An 18,888-nucleotide genomic window follows, 5' to 3' on the forward strand; every position below is an offset into this window, starting at 1 on the left:
GGGGGGAGGAGAGAGAGAGGGAGGGAGCGAGAGAGAGCGAGAGAGAGAGGGAGACAGGTAGAGGGAGAGAGGGGAAGGGAGAGGGAGAGGGGAAGGGAGAGGGAGGGAGAGAGAAAGAGAGAGAGCGAGAGAGAGGGGGAGGGAGAGGGAGAACGAGAGCGAGAGAGGAATGTTACTGGAGGCCATAAACAAGGAAACAGGCATTCAGGTCATCCCAAGTTCAGAGGGAGAGAGGGAGGGGGAGAGAGAGAGGGGAGAGAGAGAGAGGGAGAGAGAGAGAGAGGGGGAGAGAGAGAGGGGGAGAGAGAGAGGGGAGAGAGAGAGAGGGGAGAGAGAGAGAGGGGGAGAGAGAGAGGGAGAGAGGTGAGAGAGAGAGGGGAGAGAGAGAGGGGAGAGAGAGAGAGGGGGAGAGAGAGAGGGGGAGAGAGAGAGGGGGAAAGAGAGAGCGAGATCAATACAACATTTGCTGTCCAATTTCTAAAAGGACAATGGCGTGTAGGGGGGCGGGTGGGGAGGAGTGATGGAGAGTTTAATGATGATTTGTTTGCTGTCGTCGTTCCAGTCCTGTGTTGATAAAAGGTGTCAGAACGGGGTAATATAACATGGCCTCGTGTGACATGGAGGGGAGGCTGGGGGAAAGTTTTCTCCTGTCAGACTGATGGGAGGAGGGTAGGGGGTGTTACAACACACACACACACACACACACACACACACACACACACACTGCATTTACTAGCCCCCCCAAAAAAGAGTATACTGCACGGAATAAACTATCACAGCCAGGTGTCCATCCAGCCACTATTCTAATATTCACACAAAAAGACATTTCACTGACAGAGGTGTTTCCATCAAACTGACTAGTTGTGAATATAAACGTTTGTAATGACGTAGTGCTTCTAAAAAACACGTCTTCAGATGAAACACAGCAGATCAATGTGCTTCCATCTCCTCTGAAACTCTACCGATGGTTTTGTTACAAACGTTTTTAGAGAAAGAGCAAACTCGTCCGATCTGGTCTTGGCACATTCTCACTTGGCAGATAGAGTGATCTGGTCTTGGCACATTCTCACTTGGCAGATAGATTGATCTGGTCTTGGCACATTCTCACTTGGCAGATAGAGTGATCTGGTCTTGGCACATTCTTACTTGGCAGATAAAGTGGATAAGCTTCACGATGAGACAAAATATCATATTTATTTTTCAAATGGCAGCCAAGCACCATGATGTCACCAGCATAGCCTACAAATAATATCCCAGATAAGCCTATTTCCTGGAAATGAATATCCTAGATAGGCCTATTTCCTGGAAATGAATATTCTAGATAGGCCTATTTCCTGGAAATGAATATCCCAGATAGGCCTATTTCCTGGAAATGAATATCCCAGATAGGCCTATTTCCTGGAAATGAATATCCCAGATAGGCCTATTTCCTGGAAATGAATATCCCAGATAGGCCTATTTCCTGGAAATGAATATCCCAGATAGGCCTATTTCCTGGAAATGAATATCCCAGATAGGCCTACTTCCTGGAAATGAATATCCCAGATAGGCCTACTTCCTGGAAATGAATATCCCAGATAGGCCTATTTCCTGGAAATTAATATCCCAGATAGGCCTATTTCCTGGAAATTAGCATCAAGCTCATCACCGCACATTCTCCACCTTGAGAAGTTCATCATAACTTATTTCACCTGTAGTCAAATAAACACTTCCTGCTTTTCCAGGTCGTAGCGGGAAAGGAGCACACAGCACCACAACATGATGTTGTTCTAGCAATACAGGAGCATCTCCACCCAAATATGAAGCAGAATCTATTTCACTAAAATGATCCGCTCTTGTCCAACACATTTAGTTTTGTCGACATTTCTGAAATCTTACAGAAGATTATCTTTCTCCATCACACCTGTTGTGAGTGTTTTAACGAAGAGCCTGGTAATTCATACGCATAAAATGGTCTGTTTCCATCAGAATATTATGTATCAACCTTATACACACATTCTGCTCTGCTTCAGGACAAAACACGCTGAAACAACACCCGAGCCATCCCTTATACACACATTCTGCTCTGCTTCAGGACAAAACACACTGAAACAACCCCCGAGCCATCCTTTATACACACATTCTGCTCTGCTTCAGGACAAAACACACTGAAACAACCCCCGAGCCATCCCTTATACACACATTCTGCTCTGCTTCAGGACAAAACACACTGAAACAACCCCCGAGCCATCCCTTATACACACATTCTGCTCTGCTTCAGGACAAAACACACTGAAACAACCCCGAGACATCCCTTATACACACATTCTGCTCTGCTTCAGGACAAAACACACTGAAACAACCCCCGAGCCATCCCTTATACACACATTCTGCTCTGCTTCAGGACAAAACACACTGAAACAACCCCCGAGACATCCCTTATACACACATTCTGCTCTGCTTCAGGACAAAACACACTGAAACAACCCCCGAGCCATCCCTTATACACACATTCTGCTCTGCTTCAGGACAAAACACACTGAAACAACCCCCGAGCCATCCCCGTTTACCAGCTCGGTTGTGAGTGAGGACACGGGCTCAGTTCCAGCCTTTTTTATAAAGTCTATAGCCTAATAAAGACACGTCCTCGGCTGGCGTGACCCTTGTCACTTCATCAATACCTACAACAACCCCCCAATCTCCAACACCCGTCCCATTTAAACCCCATGACAGCTATCAGATAAATATTTATATCTCATAACCTGTATTAGATAGAGACATCTGTTTGGGTGGATGGGGTAGAGGCTGGTCCTGGCTAGCAGGCTTGTCAATAGCCTGATTGTGTGGGCAGATGCTTGTTTGTGCTGCTGAGACCAGCATGATATCAAGTCAATGGCCTGCTGTCAAGGTTCATTTTGGCCAGGGGGAAAGGGGCTACACTGGGGGTTAAAAATGACCCAGCACCACCACCACCTACTCCAATTCAGCCCCATTGATTGGGTTACATGGGAGGGGGGTGAGACACTTGTCAGGTGTCAAAGAGAGAGAGAGAGAGAGAGAGAGAGAGAGAGAGAGAGAGAGAGAGAGAGAGAGAGAGGAGAGAGAGGGCAGGAGGTGGGGATACTTGTCAGGTGTCAGAGACAGAGACAGAGACAGAGCAGGAGGTGGGGATACTTGTCAGGTGACAGAGACAGAGACAGAGAGAGCAGGAGGTGGGGATACTTGTCAGGTGTCAGAGACAGAGACAGAGAGAGCAGGAGGGGGGAGATACTTATCAGGTGTCAGAGACAGAGACAGAGAGAGCAGGAGGGGGGAGATACTTGTCAGGTGACAGAGACAGAGAGAGCAGGAGGGGGGGATACTTGTCAGGTGACAGAGACAGAGAGAGCAGGAGGGGGGAGATACTTATCAGGTGTCAGAGACAGAGACAGAGAGAGAGCAGGAGGGGGGAGATACTTGTCAGGTGACAGAGACAGAGAGAGCAGGAGGGGGGATACTTGTCAGGTGACAGAGAGAGCAGGAGGGGGGAGATACTTGTCAGGTGTCAGAGACAGAGAGAGAGAGAGCAGGAGGGGGGGATACTTGTCAGGTGTCAGAGACAGAGAGAGAGAGAGCAGGAGGGCGGAGATACTTGTCAGGTGTCAGAGACAGAGAGACAGAGAGAGCAGGAGGGGGGAGATACTTTACAGGTGTCAGAGACAGAGACAGAGAGAGCAGGAGGGGGGACATACTTGTCAGGTGTCAGAGACAGAGAGACAGAGAGAGCAGGAGGGGGGAGATACTTTACAGGTGTCAGAGACAGAGACAGAGAGAGCAGGAGGGGGGATACTTGTCAGGTGTCAGAGACAGAGAGAGCAGGAGGGGGGAGATACTTATCAGGTGTCAGAGACAGAGACAGAGAGAGCAGGAGGGGGGAGATACTTGTCAGGTGACAGAGACAGAGAGAGCAGGAGGGGGGATACTTGTCAGGTGACAGAGACAGAGAGAGCAGGAGGGGGGAGATACTTATCAGGTGTCAGAGACAGAGACAGAGAGAGAGCAGGAGGGGGGAGATACTTGTCAGGTGACAGAGACAGAGAGAGCAGGAGGGGGGGATACTTGTCAGGTGACAGAGAGAGCAGGAGGGGGGAGATACTTGTCAGGTGTCAGAGACAGAGAGAGAGAGGGAGAGAGCAGGAGGGGGGGATACTTGTCAGGTGTCAGAGACAGAGAGAGAGAGAGCAGGAGGGGGGAGATACTTGTCAGGTGACAGAGAGAGAGAGAGCAGGAGGGGGGAGATACTTGTCAGGTGTCAGAGACAGAGAGACAGAGAGAGCAGGAGGGGGGAGATACTTTACAGGTGTCAGAGACAGAGACAGAGAGAGCAGGAGGGGGGATACTTGTCAGGTGTCAGAGACAGAGAGAGCAGGAGGGGGGAGATACTTGTCAGGTGTCAGAGACAGAGAGAGAGAGAGCAGGAGGGGGGAGATACTTGTCAGGTGTCAGAGACAGAGAGAGCAGGAGGGGGGAGATACTTGTCAGGTGTCAGAGACAGAGAGAGAGAGAGCAGGAGGGGGAGATACTTGTCAGGTGTCAGAGACAGAGACAGAGAGGGAGAGAGGGGGTATGGCTCCATTAGACCAATGTGTTACAGGTGACAGAGACAGAGACAGAGAGGGAGAGAGAGAGGGAGAGAGGGTGTATGGCTCCATTAGACCAATGTGTTACAGGTGACAGAGACAGAGAGGGAGAGAGGGGGTATGGCTCCATTAGACCAATGTGTTACAGGTGACAGAGACAGAGACAGAGAGGGAGAGAGAGAGGGAGAGAGGGGGTATGGCTCCATTAGACCAAAATGTTACAGGTGACAGAGACAGAGACAGAGAGGGAGAGAGAGGGAGAGAGGGCGTTTGGCTCCATTAGACCAATGTGTTACAGGTGACAGAGACAGAGAGGGAGAGAGGGGGTATGGCTCCATTAGACCAATGTGTTACAGGTGACAGAGACAGAGAGGGAGAGAGGGGGTATGGCTCCATTAGACCAATGTGTTACAGGTGACAGAGACAGAGAGGGAGAGAGGGGTATGGCTCCATTAGACCAATGTGTTACAGGCGACATCGGGGAAGTGGCTGGGCTTAATTGTCTGCTTGACACACTTTGCCTGGCCTTACGTGTGTGAGTGTGTCCTAGGCAACAGCGCTCAGCTAAGACAATGAATATCTATCCAGTAGGTCAGGATAAAGATGTCGACCGGGGCAGGCGGTGAAACAGGAAGTGAGCAGCAGCTTTCAGAGGAAATCAATGAACGGCCACTCAGTAGCAGGGACATGAAATGTCTTCTATAACAGGACAACGCTCACTAACAGGGACATGATGTGTCTTCTATAACAGGGACATGATGTGTCTTCTATAACAGGACCAGACACTCACTAACAGGGACATGATATGTCTTCTATAACAGGACCAGACACTCAGTAACAGGGACATGATGTGTCTTCTATAACAGGGACATGATGTGTCTTCTATAACAGGACCAGACACTCACTAACAGGGACATGATGTGTCTTCTATAACAGGACAACACTCACTAACAGGGACATGATGTGTCTTCTATAACAGGACCAGACGCTCACTAACAGGGACATGATGTGTCTTCTATAACAGGACCAGACACTCACTAACAGGGACATGATGTGTCTTCTATAACAGGACCAGACACTCACTAACAGGGACATGATGTATCTTCTATAACAGGACCAGACACTCACTAACAGAGACATGATGTGTCTTCTATAACAGAACCAGACACTCACTAACAGGGACACGATGTGTCTTCTATAACAGGACCAGACACTCACTAAAAGGGACATGATGTATCTTCTATAACAGGACAACACTCACTAACAGGGACATGATGTGTCTTCTATAACAGGACCAGACACTCACTAACAGGGACATGATGTGTCTTCTATAACAGGACCAGACACTCACTAACAGGGACATGAAGTGTCTTCTATAACAGGGACATGATGTGTCTTCTATAACAGGACCAGACACTCACTAACAGGGACATGATGTGTCTTCTATAACAGGACCAGACACTCACTAACAGGGACATGAAGTGTCTTCTATAACAGGACCAGACACTCACTAACAGGGACATGATGTGTCTTCTATAACACTCACTAACAGGGACATGAAGTGTCTTCTATAACAGGACCAGACACTCACTAACAGGGACATGATGTGTCTTCTATAACAGGACCAGACACTCACTAACAGGGACATGATGTGTCTTCTATAACACTCACTAACAGGGACATGAAGTGTCTTCTATAACAGGACCAGACACTCACTAACAGGGACATGATGTGTCTTCTATAACAGGACCAGACACTCACTAACAGGGACATGATGTGTCTTCTATAACAGGACAACACTCACTAACAGGGACATGATGTGTCTTCTATAACAGGACCAGACACTCACTAACAGGGACATGTGTCTTCTATAACAGGACCAGACACTCACTAACAGGGACATGATGTGTCTTCTATAACAGGACCAGACGCTCACTAACAGGGACATGATGTGTCTTCTATAACAGGACCAGACACTCACTAACAGGGACATGATGTGTCTTCTATAACAGGACCAGACACTCACTAACAGGGACATGAAGTGTCTTCTATAACAGGACCAGACACTCACTAACAGGGACATGATGTGTCTTCTATAACAGGGACATGATGTGTCTTCTATAACAGGACCAGACACTCACTAACAGGGACATGATGTGTCTTCTATAACACTCACTAACAGGGACATGATGTGTCTTCTATAACAGGGACATGATGTGTCTTCTATAACAGGACAACACTCACTAACAGGGACATGATGTGTCTTCTATAACAGGACCAGACACTCACTAACAGGGAAATGATGTGTCTTCTATAACAGGATCTAACAGGGTGCAGGCCAAGGTCCTGAGGACAGGGACTTACAGGGTGCAGACCAAGGTCCTGAGGACAGGGACTAACAGGGTGCAGACCAAGGTCCTGAGGACAGGGACATGATGTGTCTTATATAACAGGATCTAACAGGGTGCAGGCCAAGGTCCTGAGGACAGGGACTAACAGGGTGCAGACCAAGGTCCTGAGGACAGGGACTAACAGGGTGCAGACCAAGGTCCTGAGGACAGGGACATGATGTGTCTTATATAACAGGATCTAACAGGGTGCAGGCCAAGGTCCTGAGGACAGGGTGCAGACCAAGGTCCTGAGGACAGGGTGCAGACCAAGGTCCTGAGGACAGGGACTTACAGGGTGCAGGCCAAGGTCCTGAGGACAGGGACTAACAGGGTGCAGGCCAAGGCCCTGAGGACAGGGACTAACAGGGTGCAGGCCAAGGCCCTGAGGACAGGGACTAACAGGGTGCAGACCAAGGTCCTGAGGACAGGGACTAACAGGGTGCAGACCAAGGTCCTGAGGACAGGGACATGATGTGTCTTATATAACAGGATCTAACAGGGTGCAGGCCAAGGTCCTGAGGACAGGGACTAACAGGGTGCAGACCAAGGTCCTGAGGACAGGGACTAACAGGGTGCAGACCAAGGTCCTGAAAACAGGGACATGATGTGTCTTCTATTACAGGATGTTACAGGGTGCAGGCCAAGGCCCTGAGGACAGGGACTAACAGGGTGCAAGCCAAGGCCCTGAGGACAGGGACTAACAGGGTGCAGGCCAAGGCCCTGAGGACAGGGACTAACAGGGTGCAGGCCAAGGCCCTGAGGACAGCCGTTGGGGACACGTGTGTGTTAGTTCAAAAGGGGGAGAAATACAATACCTGTCCATTAGTCAAAATCTTCTTTAGCTCTGCGGAGGACTTCTTTAGACTGGGACTGAAAAATGACAACATCTGGGTTCAGTCAAAAGACACAGGCTACAGAGCAAAGGTGTGATGTCTACACTATAGTCTCCAGTAGCAGTCAAAAGTCTGGACACACCTGCTCATTCTCAGCCTTTTCTTTTCTTTCTACATTGTAGAATAATAGTGAAGACGTCCAAACTATTAAATATCACATATGGAATCATGCAGTAACCAACAAAAAAAAAAAGTGTTCTTCAAAGTAGCCACCCTTTGCCTTGACGACAGCTTTGCACACTCTTGGCATTCACTCTTGGCTTCATCTGGAATGCTTTTCCAACAGTCTCGAATGAATTCCCACATATGCTGAGCACTTGTTGGCTGCTTTTCCTTTACTCTGCAGTCCAACTCATCCCAAACCATCTCAATTGGGTTGAGGTCGGGTGATTGTGGAGGCCAGGTCATCTGATGCAGCACTCAATCACTCTCATTCTTGGTCAAATGCCCCTTACACAGCCTGGAGGTGTGTTGGGTCATTGCCCTGTTGAAAAACAAATGATAGTCCCACTAAGCGCAAACCAGATGGGATGGCATATCGCTGCAGAATGCTGTGGTAGCCATGCTGGTTAAGTGTGCCTTGAATTCTATATAAATCACTGACAGTGCCACCAGCAAAAGAACACCCACACCATCACACCTCCTCCTCCATGCTTCACGGTGGGAACCACACATGCGGAGATCATACATTAACCTACTCTCCATCTCACAAAGACACAGCTGTTGGAAACAAAAATCTCAAATTTGGACTCATCAGACCAACAGACATATGTCCACCAGTCTAATGTCCATTGCTCGTGTTTCTTGGACCAAGCAAGTCTCTTCTTATTGGCGTCCTTTAGTACTGGTTTCTTTGCAGAAATTCGACCATGAAGGACTGATTCACACAATCTCCTCTGAACAGTTGATGTTGAGATGTGTCTGTTACTTAAACTCTGTGAAGCATTTATTTGGGCTGCAATTTCTGAGACTGGTAACTCTAATGAATGTATACTCTGCAGCAGAGGTAACTCTGGGTCTTCCTTTCCTGTGGCAGTCCTCATGAGAGCCAGTTTCATCATAGCGCTTGATAGTTTTGGTGACTGCAATTGAAGAAACTTTAAAAGTTCTTGAAATTTTCCAGATTGACTGACCTTCATGTCTTAAAGTAATGACGGACTCTCGTTTCTCTTTGCCTATTTGAGCTGTTCTTGCTAATATGGACTTGGCTACCTTCTGTACACCACCCCTAACTTGTCACAACACAACTGATTGGCTCAAATACATTGAGGAGGAAAGAAATTCCACAAATGAATTTAAGGCACACCTGTTAATTGAAATGCATTCCAGGCGACTACCTCATGAAGCTGGTTGAGAGAATGCCAAAAATGTGCAAGAATTACAGCTTTGCACATTTTTGGCATTCTCTCAACCAGCTTCATGAGGTAGTTACCTGGAATGCATTTCAATTAACAGGTGTGCCTTGTTAAGTTCATTTGTGGAATTTGTAGGTACAGAAGGTAGCCCTATTTGGTAAAATACCAAGTCCATAGTATGGCAAGAACAGCTCAAATAAGCAAAGAGAAAGGCAAAGGGTGGCTGCTTTGAAGAATGTTTAACATATGATTCCATATGTGTTATTTCATGATGTCTTCACTATTATTCTACAATGTAGAAAATAGTAAAAAATAAAGAAAAACCTTTGAATGAATAGTTCTGTCCAAACTTGACTGGCACTGTACATAGATACCAAGATATTCAAAAACACTGTCTATCTGAGAAGCACAATCATCTATCCATCCACCAACGCACTCATTCACCCATCTATCCATCCACCAACGCACTCATTCACCCATCTATCCATCCACCAACACACTCATTCACCCATCTATCCATCCACCAACACACTCATTCACCCATCTATCCATCCACCAACACACTCATTCACCCATCCACCAACACACTCATTCACCCATCGATCCATCCACCAACACACTCATTCACCCATCTATCCATCCACCAACGCACTCATTCACCCATCTATCCATCCACCAACGCACTCATTCACCAATCTATCCATCCACCAACGCACTCATTCACCAATCTATCCATCCACCAACGCACTCATTCACCCATCCACCAACACACTCATTCACCCATCTATCCATCCACCAACACACTCATTCCCCCATCTATCCATCCACCAACACACTCATTCACCCATCTATCCATCCACCAACGCACTCATTCACCCATCTATCCATCCACCAACGCACTCATTCACCCATCTATCCATCCACCAACGCACTCATTCACCCATCTATCCATCCACCAACGCACTCATTCACCCATCTATCCATCCACCAACGCACTCATTCACCCATCTATCCATCCACCAACGCACTCATTCACCCATCTATCCATCCACCAACGCACTCATTCACCCATCTATCCATCCACCAACACACTCATTCACCCATCTATCCATCCACCAACACACTCATTCACCCATCTACCCATCCACCAACACACTCATTCACCAATCTATCCATCCACCAACGCACTCATTCACCCATCCACCAACACACTCATTCACCCATCTATCCATCCACCAACACACTCATTCACCCATCTATCCATCCACCAACACACTCATTCACCCATCCACCAACACACTCATTCACCCATCGATCCATCCACCAACACACTCATTCACCCATCTATCCATCCACCAACGCACTCATTCACCCATCTATCCATCCACCAACGCACTCATTCACCAATCTATCCATCCACCAACGCACTCATTCACCAATCTATCCATCCACCAACGCACTCATTCACCCATCCACCAACACACTCATTCACCCATCTATCCATCCACCAACACACTCATTCCCCCATCTATCCATCCACCAACACACTCATTCACCCATCTATCCATCCACCAACGCACTCATTCACCCATCTATCCATCCACCAACGCACTCATTCACCCATCTATCCATCCACCAACGCACTCATTCACCCATCTATCCATCCACCAACGCACTCATTCACCCATCTATCCATCCACCAACGCACTCATTCACCCATCTATCCATCCACCAACGCACTCATTCACCCATCTATCCATCCACCAACGCACTCATTCACCCATCTATCCATCCACCAACACACTCATTCACCCATCTATCCATCCACCAACACACTCATTCACCCATCTACCCATCCACCAACACACTCATTCACCAATCTATCCATCCACCAACGCACTCATTCACCCATCCACCAACACACTCATTCACCCATCTATCCATCCACCAACACACTCATTTACCCATCTATCCATCCACCAACGCACTCATTCACCCATCTATCCATCCACCAACGCACTCATTCACCCATCTATCCATCCACCAACGCACTCATTCACCCATCTATCCATCCACCAACACACTCATTCACCAATCTATCCATCCACCAACGCACTCATTCACCCATCCACCAACACACTCATTCACCCATCTATCCATCCACCAACACACTCATTCACCCATCTATCCATCCACCAACACACTCATTCACCCATCTATCCATCCACCAACACACTCATTCACCAATCTATCCATCCACCAACGCACTCATTCACCCATCCACCAACACACTCATTTACCCATCTATCCATCCACCAACGCACTCATTCACCCATCTATCCATCCACCAACGCACTCATTCACCCATCTATCCATCCACCAACGCACTCATTCACCCATCTATCCATCCACCAACACACTCATTCACCCATCTATCCATCCACCAACACACTCATTCACCAATCTATCCATCCACCAACGCACTCATTCACCCATCTATCCATCCACCAACACACTCATTCACCAATCTATCCATCCACCAACGCACTCATTCACCCATCTATCCATCCACCAACGCACTCATTCACCCATCTATCCATCCACCAACGCACTCATTCACCCATCTATCCATCCACCAACACACTCATTCACCCATCTATCCATCCACCAACACACTCATTCACCCATCTATCCATCCACCAACGCACTCATTCACCCATCTATCCATCCACCAACACACTCATTCACCCATCTATCCATCCACCAACACACTCATTCACCAATCTATCCATCCACCAACGCACTCATTCACCCATCTATCCATCCACCAACACACTCATTCACCAATCTATCCATCCACCAACGCACTCATTCACCCATCTATCCATCCACCAACGCACTCATTCACCCATCTATCCATCCACCAACGCACTCATTCACCCATCTATCCATCCACCAACACACTCATTCACCCATCTATCCATCCACCAACGCACTCATTCACCCATCTATCCATCCACCGGCATTTCCATACATTCCCCCATCCATCCATCCCTCCTCCATCCACCCAGAGGCCGTTGGGCCTTAACCCTCCAGACTCCTCACCTATTGTTGGGCATAGAGCCGATGGCGGCGGGGGAACAGTCATTGGGCCTTGTGTTCACCTGCAGCCAAAAAAGAGACAGAGACAATAAGTTGGCAAGGCCAACAGCCAGCCAGGCAGGCAGCAAGCACACAGGCCTTCTAATGAACCCATTGACTGACTCAACACAATCTCTCTCGCTCTCTTTTTCTCTCAGTTCAAACTGAGGGTTAATTGACTTTTGTTAGAGAGAGGGAAGGAGTAGCTTGAGAGAGAGGGAGAGAGCAGGAGAGAGTATAAGAGAGACAGAGGGAACGAGGGAGACGGAGAGAGAGAAGAGAGAGAACAAGGGAGACAGGAGAGAGAACAAGGGAGACAGGGAGAGAGAGAGAGAGAGACAGGGAGAGAGAGAGAGAGATAGAGGAGAGAGAACAAGGGAGACAGGGAGAGGAGAGATAGGAGAGAACAAGGGAGACAGGGAGAGAGCGAGATAGAGGAGAGAGAACGAGGGCGACAGGGAGAGAGAGAGATAGAGGAGAGAGAACGAGGGCGACAGGGAGAGAGAGAGATAGAGGAGAGAGAACGAGGGAGACAGGGAGAGAGAGAGAGAGAGGAGAGAGAACGAGGGAGACGGGGAGAGAGAGAGAGATAGAGGAGAGAGAACAAGGGAGACAGATAGAGGAGAGAGAACGAGGGAGACGGGGAGAGAGAGAGAGATAGAGGAGAGAGAACAAGGGAGACAGATAGAGGAGAGAGAATGAGGGAGACAGATAGAGGAGAGAGAACGAGGGAGACAGGGAGAGAGAGAGATAGACTATGGGCGTATGGGAGGAGCATCGATGAAAAAACGGATTGAAAGACTCACATTAGGAGGAAAAGTACCATCTTTCTAGGAAATGTACTTCTGTCCAGCTCTGCATGGGTATGGTGGGGTTTTTACACCGAAGACCCAGCACACCCGGATTCAACCCAGGTTCAACAGAAACCAGAGGGAAACGGGGTGGTCGTTCTAAAAATAACTTGTTTAATTGGGGTCCACAGGTCACCTTGTTTGGTCCACTAAGGCAGGGATTCTCCTTTTAATTAGTGCCCAGAGAAGACCTCATTTAAATGTACAGTATCTTGTTCCTCATTTTCTAGAGCCAATTAATTTGAGATGAAACATGATCAAAGAGTTTCAACATCATCTATGGAGAAACAAAGATTCCACCTTTAAAGAGATTCCCCATCAAAACATTGTCAACAGGAAGCCTTGACGTAAATGTTGAGTAAAATACAGGTACAGCAAAATTCAGCATTTCAAGGGAAGCCCGGCCCTACGACTAAAACACAACGCAATGTAGTCTTATTAGAATGGAACATGGATTTATGAATGACCTAGAGACACGGTTGTCAGCTTGGCTAACCCATTTAAGACATTGTAATTAGCAGAAGGGTTTCAATAGCTAACATATGAGCAGAACATGAAGATGGAGAGTCCGGGGTGTTTCTGAACGGGGGTTTCTGGGTAATGACTATTTCATGGTCGGGTGAAAAAAAGCCTTTCCTCCGTGGTGCTGCTTGACTTAGTAGGTCTAACCCTGCTCATCTTCAACATCCAATCAGATGTGTGAAAATTGAGGGGACCATGATGCATTGGGGGGCAGCTTAGAATATAATACCCTGCTCTTAGCCGCCCATCACAGAGTAACCAAATGAGTACTGGGAGCTGAATAAGGAGAGAGAGCGAGAGAGAAAGAGAGAGAAAAAGAGAGGAGAGAAAGAGAGAGAATGAAGGGAGAGGCGAGAGAGAGAATGAGAGAAGAGAGAGAGAGAGAAAGAGAGAATGAGAGGAGAAAGAGAGAATGAGAGGAGAAAGAGAGAGGATGAAAGAAGAGAGAGAGAGAATGAGGAAGAGAGAGAGAGAATGAGAGAAGAGAGAGAGAGAATGAGAGAGAGAATGAGGAAGAGAGAGATGTGAATGAGAGGAATGAGAGAAATATGAGAGAGAGAGAGATGAGAGAATGCGAGAGAGAGAGAATGAGGAAGAGAGAGAGAGTATGAAAGAAGAGAGAGAGAGAATGAGGAAGAGAGAGAGAGAATGAGAGAGAGAATGAGGAAGAGAGAGAGATGTGAATGAGAGGAATGAGAGAAATATGAGAGAGAGATGTGAATGAGAGGAATGAAAGAAATATGAGAGAGAGCGAGAGAGAGAGAGAAAGAGAGAGACAGAGAGAGATGAGAATGAGAGAATGAGAGAGAGAGAATGAGAGGAGAGAGAGAGAGAGAATGAGAGAGAGAGAGATGAGAGGGAGAGAGAGAGAGATGAGAGGGAGAGAGAGAGAGAGAGAGAATGAGAGAGAGAGAGAGAGATGGAGAAAAAAAAGAAAGGAATACAGCCACACATCTACATATATAAATACAAAGCGGAGAGAGGGGGTGTGTGTGTGTGTGTGTGTGTGTGTGTGTGTGTGTGTGTGTGTGTGTGTGTGTGTGTGTGTGTGTGTGTGTGTGCGTGCGTGCGTGAGAAAGAGAACCTTGACTTCAATTGACATTTCAATAAGTGGAACACAGCGTTACCAATCCATTTCGCCCCAACTTTTCTCCTGAAACAATTATTGAGATGGTACCTTCAGGCCGTGTATGTTCCGGATCCCTGGAGTCTTGCCGGCTGAAACAGTAATTGACTAAATTTTAGAACACATCACAGGGCCATTTACAAATGGTGCTGAAAAGGAATCGTTTAAAAAGGCGAAATGAGGGTGAATCTGAAATTAGCTGTGCAGAAAAATGATTGAGATGTGGCTCTGGAGACCGGGAGAGAGAGAGAGGGGAATTAGGAAAATATGGCTTTTTTTCCAGGCTCTGTTTATAAATGGGTTGCTGCTTGGCTGGAGATGTGGAGGACTAGTGGCAGACATTTGTAGTTATGCTCTGTTTCAGTTACACATACGCAGCTAGATGGTGAAGTAACACCTGTACTGGATGAATACATGGGCTGTGGGGAGCGCTCTCTCTCTCTCTCTCTCTCTCTCTCTCTCTCTCTCTCTCTCTCTCTCTCTCTCTCTCTCTCTCTCTCTCTCTCTCTCTCTCTCTCTCTCTCTCTCTCTCTCTCTCTCTCTCTCTCTCTCTCTCTCTCTCTCTCTCTCTCTCTCTCTCTCTCTCTCTCTCTCTCTCTCTCTCTCTCTCTCTCTCTCTCCTCTCCTCCCTCCCTCCCTCCCTCCCTCCCTCCCTCCCCTTCCTCCCTCCCTCTATCCCTTCCTCCCTCCCTCTATCCCTTCCTCCCTCCCTCTATCCCTTCCTCCCTCCCTCTATCCCTTCCTCCCTCCCTCTATCCCTTCCTCCCTCCCTCTATCCCTTCCTCCCTCCCTCTATCCCTTCCTCCCTCCCTCTATCCCTTCCTCCCTCCCTCTATCCCTTCCTCCCTCCCTCTCTCCCTTCCTCCCTTCCTCCCTCTCTCTCTCCCTTCCTCCCTCTCTCTCTCCCTTCCTCCCTCTCTCCCTTCCTCCCTCTCTCTCTCCCTTCCTCCCTCTCTCCCTCTCTCCCTTCCTCCCTCTCTCCCTTCCTCCCTCTCTCTCTCCCTTCCTCCCAGATGGTGACGTGAAGTAACACCTGTACTAGATGAATACATGGGCTGTGTGGAACTATGTCCAAACACTCTTCTCCAAGACAAACAGCTTCTATTTATACACTGTACATGAACATACTCCAAGTATTCAATAGAGCAGTATTCAACTCTGACCCTATGTGGTCCGGAGCCTGCTGGCTTTTCTGTCCTACCTGATAATGAATTACACACCCACCTGGTGTCCCAGGTCTACATCAGTCCCTGATTAGAGGGGAACAATGAAAACAATATCCTAACTCTTATCAACTGTGAACAAGACCCCAGTGACAGACAAGGAACAACTCATTGTTTCATTGGTGAAACAGAACACACATCAACAACACTTTCTTTCTTAGTCGTGAAAACATTTAGAAAACGTATTAAAACACAAATGGAACATCAAATGAATTAGAGCTTTAGTGAGTTTTAGAGGGAAACAAAGCCACACTGCACATTTTCCTCAACACAATACCATTAAAGTCTATGTTAAAGGCTCTGTCAATTTTGATTGATTGCTTTGCAGTGGCTGTGTTGATTCTTTCCACTCATGGGCACCCACAGTTCTCTAGTCCTCTACCCAGAACCCACCACTTTCTCTCTCCAGTCTCTCTCTCACCCCAGCACCCAGTCTCTCTCTCACCCCAGCACCAGGCCTCTCTCTCTCCAGTCTCTCTCTCACCCCAGCACCCAGTCTCCCTCTCTCTCGCCCCAGCACCCAGTCTCCCTCTCTCTCGCCCCAGCACCCAGTCTCTCTCTCTCTCGCCCCAGCACCCAGTCTCTCTCTCTCGCCCCAGCACCCAGTCTCTCTCTCTCTCTCTCTCTCGCCCCAGCACCCAGTCTCTCTCTCTCTCGCCCCAGAACCCAGTCTCTCGCCCCAGCACCCAGTCTCTCGCCCCAGCACCCAGTCTCTCTCTCTCGCCCCAGCACCCAGTCTCTCTCGCCCCAGCACCCAGTCTCTCTCTCTCTCGCCCCAGCACCCAGTCTCTCTCTCTCTCTCCCCAGCACCCAGTCTCTCTCTCTCTCTCGCCCCAGCACCCAGCCTCTCTCTCTCTCTCACCCCAGCACCCAGTCTCTCTCTCTCTCTCACCCCAGCACCCAGTCCCTCTACACAGCCAACATCCCTCCCCATCAATGGACTGTGTTCTCATCACAGAGCTTAGAAAACCAAGTTTGTAGTGCTCAGCACACACACACACACACACACAACATACCTCGAGGAAATATCTGGAGAGGCTCAGGCAGTAGGCCATTCATCCGCTGCTCCTTCACATTATTGCAGTACTGAGGAGAGAGAGGAAGAGATACCCAATAATCATCAGTGAGGAAGAGGAGGATAGCGAACGTAAATCCCTTTTAACCAAATGTTTTCTCAACACCTGGGTGGTGAGTATAGCCTAGTCTACAACAAACACATGCTGTGTTGAAAGCTGCTGCAGGTAGAGTCTAGTGCCCTGTGGGCTAGTTCAGGAACAACTGTAACATCAACCTCCTCCTCTCCAGGTCATCAGCTCACCGAACAGTCGGTTAGACCCTGTTGGGATCTCTCTCACACACACACACACACACACACACACACACACACACACACACACACACACACAAGCCTTGGAGACTACTGCCAAAGCAACATTGCAATTCATGTTTCAGTTAACTAAACCATCTGTTAAAAAATGTGCATGTGAGTGTGTGTTTAACCCCACCTCCTTCTTTGGAGGGTTGAGACCTTTAGAAATGAACGTGGAGACCTTGTCCCTGACAATCAGACCCATAAGCACAGACGCAGATGGATACTTGCAGGGGGTGGCTAGAAATGTGTGTGACAGATTGTGACTCAGTTTTTACCAATGCGTCAGTCAGTGTATATAAACCTAACAAACACTGATGTTTATACATTTCCAATCTAGTATAGATTGTGCATATCACTCTAGATATTTAAATGTAGATGGGCAGGGCCAGCTTGGAGTCAGAATGGATGTGAACGGCTCCCCAAGAGGCACAGCTGTTATTAAAAGGCCTATTTATCACTGTCAGCCTCTCCTCAGGTCCCATCCCTACACTTGCCCTCCGGTGTTGTCACTAGGCTGAACAGGAACAATGGGACTAACACAACAACATGCTCTCTCTCTCGCTCACACACTTTCACACACACCTTTAATTTTCCACTCGGCTACCCTATTGATTAAGACCGCAACAATTACCACCTAATCTTTTAAAAAGGTGTATTAAAAGACATTCCCCTTTGTTGGCCAATAACTAAACAGCGTCGGATCACAAATACCATCGCTCAGCCTAGGGGGACAGGAGAGAGAGAGGGGAGAGAGAAGAGAGAGAGAGGGGAGAGAGAGGGGAGATAGAGAGGAGAGGGAGAGACGAGAGAGGAGAGAGACAGAGGGGAGAGAGAGAGAGGAGAGAGAGAGAAGAGAGGGGAGAGAGGGGAGAGAGAGAGAGGAGAGAGAGAGAAGAGAGGGGAGAGAGGGGAGAGAGCGCAGGCCCAGCCTGCAGGAAGCTCATCATCATTAGCAGACGAGAAGGGGGAACAGGAGAGCACGGGATGCAATTAGGGCTGCTACCTCCGGGGGCATATGATAGGAGGAGGAGGGGAATGGGGTCACGTGGTAGACGAGCTGACACGGGTCAGTCTTTAACTTTCACAACGGCGGCTCCAAGCCATTCAAGGTGCCAAGCAATGATTAGAGTTGCCTGGAAGACTGGCATGTCTCACAGGACTCGCATGTCGAAGGATGGTCCTTTTATTTCCTTTTTGTCTGGCTTTCAAAATAAAAGTCCTTAGAGAGTCACACACAGAAGATGGTTTAAGATTGACATGATGATAATTCAATCGATAGGTGCATATTAAATTCAAGGGTAGGGCTGGCACAATTACCGTATAAATGGTGTAACCGACGGTTACGGGTGAAGACCGTCATAACCGTTTAAAGAACAGTTGACTGAAGACGGCACGGCCGGGCTTTGGTGCGGTTCAG

The 18,888-nt window shown here is 48.1% G+C and overlaps 1 protein-coding gene across 1 annotated transcript in view; it reads right to left on the reverse strand.

The window, feature by feature from the left end:
• Positions 1–18,888, reverse strand: part of LOC139384674 (dual specificity mitogen-activated protein kinase kinase 5-like) — a 145,175-nt gene that overhangs the window by 117,076 nt on the left and 9,211 nt on the right. Inside the window, exons 4-7 of the mRNA XM_071129496.1 lie at positions 17,116–17,185; positions 14,928–14,968; positions 12,342–12,400; positions 7,804–7,858 (exon numbers count right to left, since the gene is read on the reverse strand). Coding sequence (XP_070985597.1) covers positions 7,804–7,858; positions 12,342–12,400; positions 14,928–14,968; positions 17,116–17,185 — 225 coding nt within the window. The remainder of the gene's footprint in view (positions 1–7,803; positions 7,859–12,341; positions 12,401–14,927; positions 14,969–17,115; positions 17,186–18,888) is intronic.

The sequence above is a fragment of the Oncorhynchus clarkii genome, chromosome 26, assembly GCF_045791955.1.
Source record: "Oncorhynchus clarkii lewisi isolate Uvic-CL-2024 chromosome 26, UVic_Ocla_1.0, whole genome shotgun sequence".
Classification (NCBI taxonomy): Eukaryota; Metazoa; Chordata; class Actinopteri; order Salmoniformes; family Salmonidae; genus Oncorhynchus; species Oncorhynchus clarkii.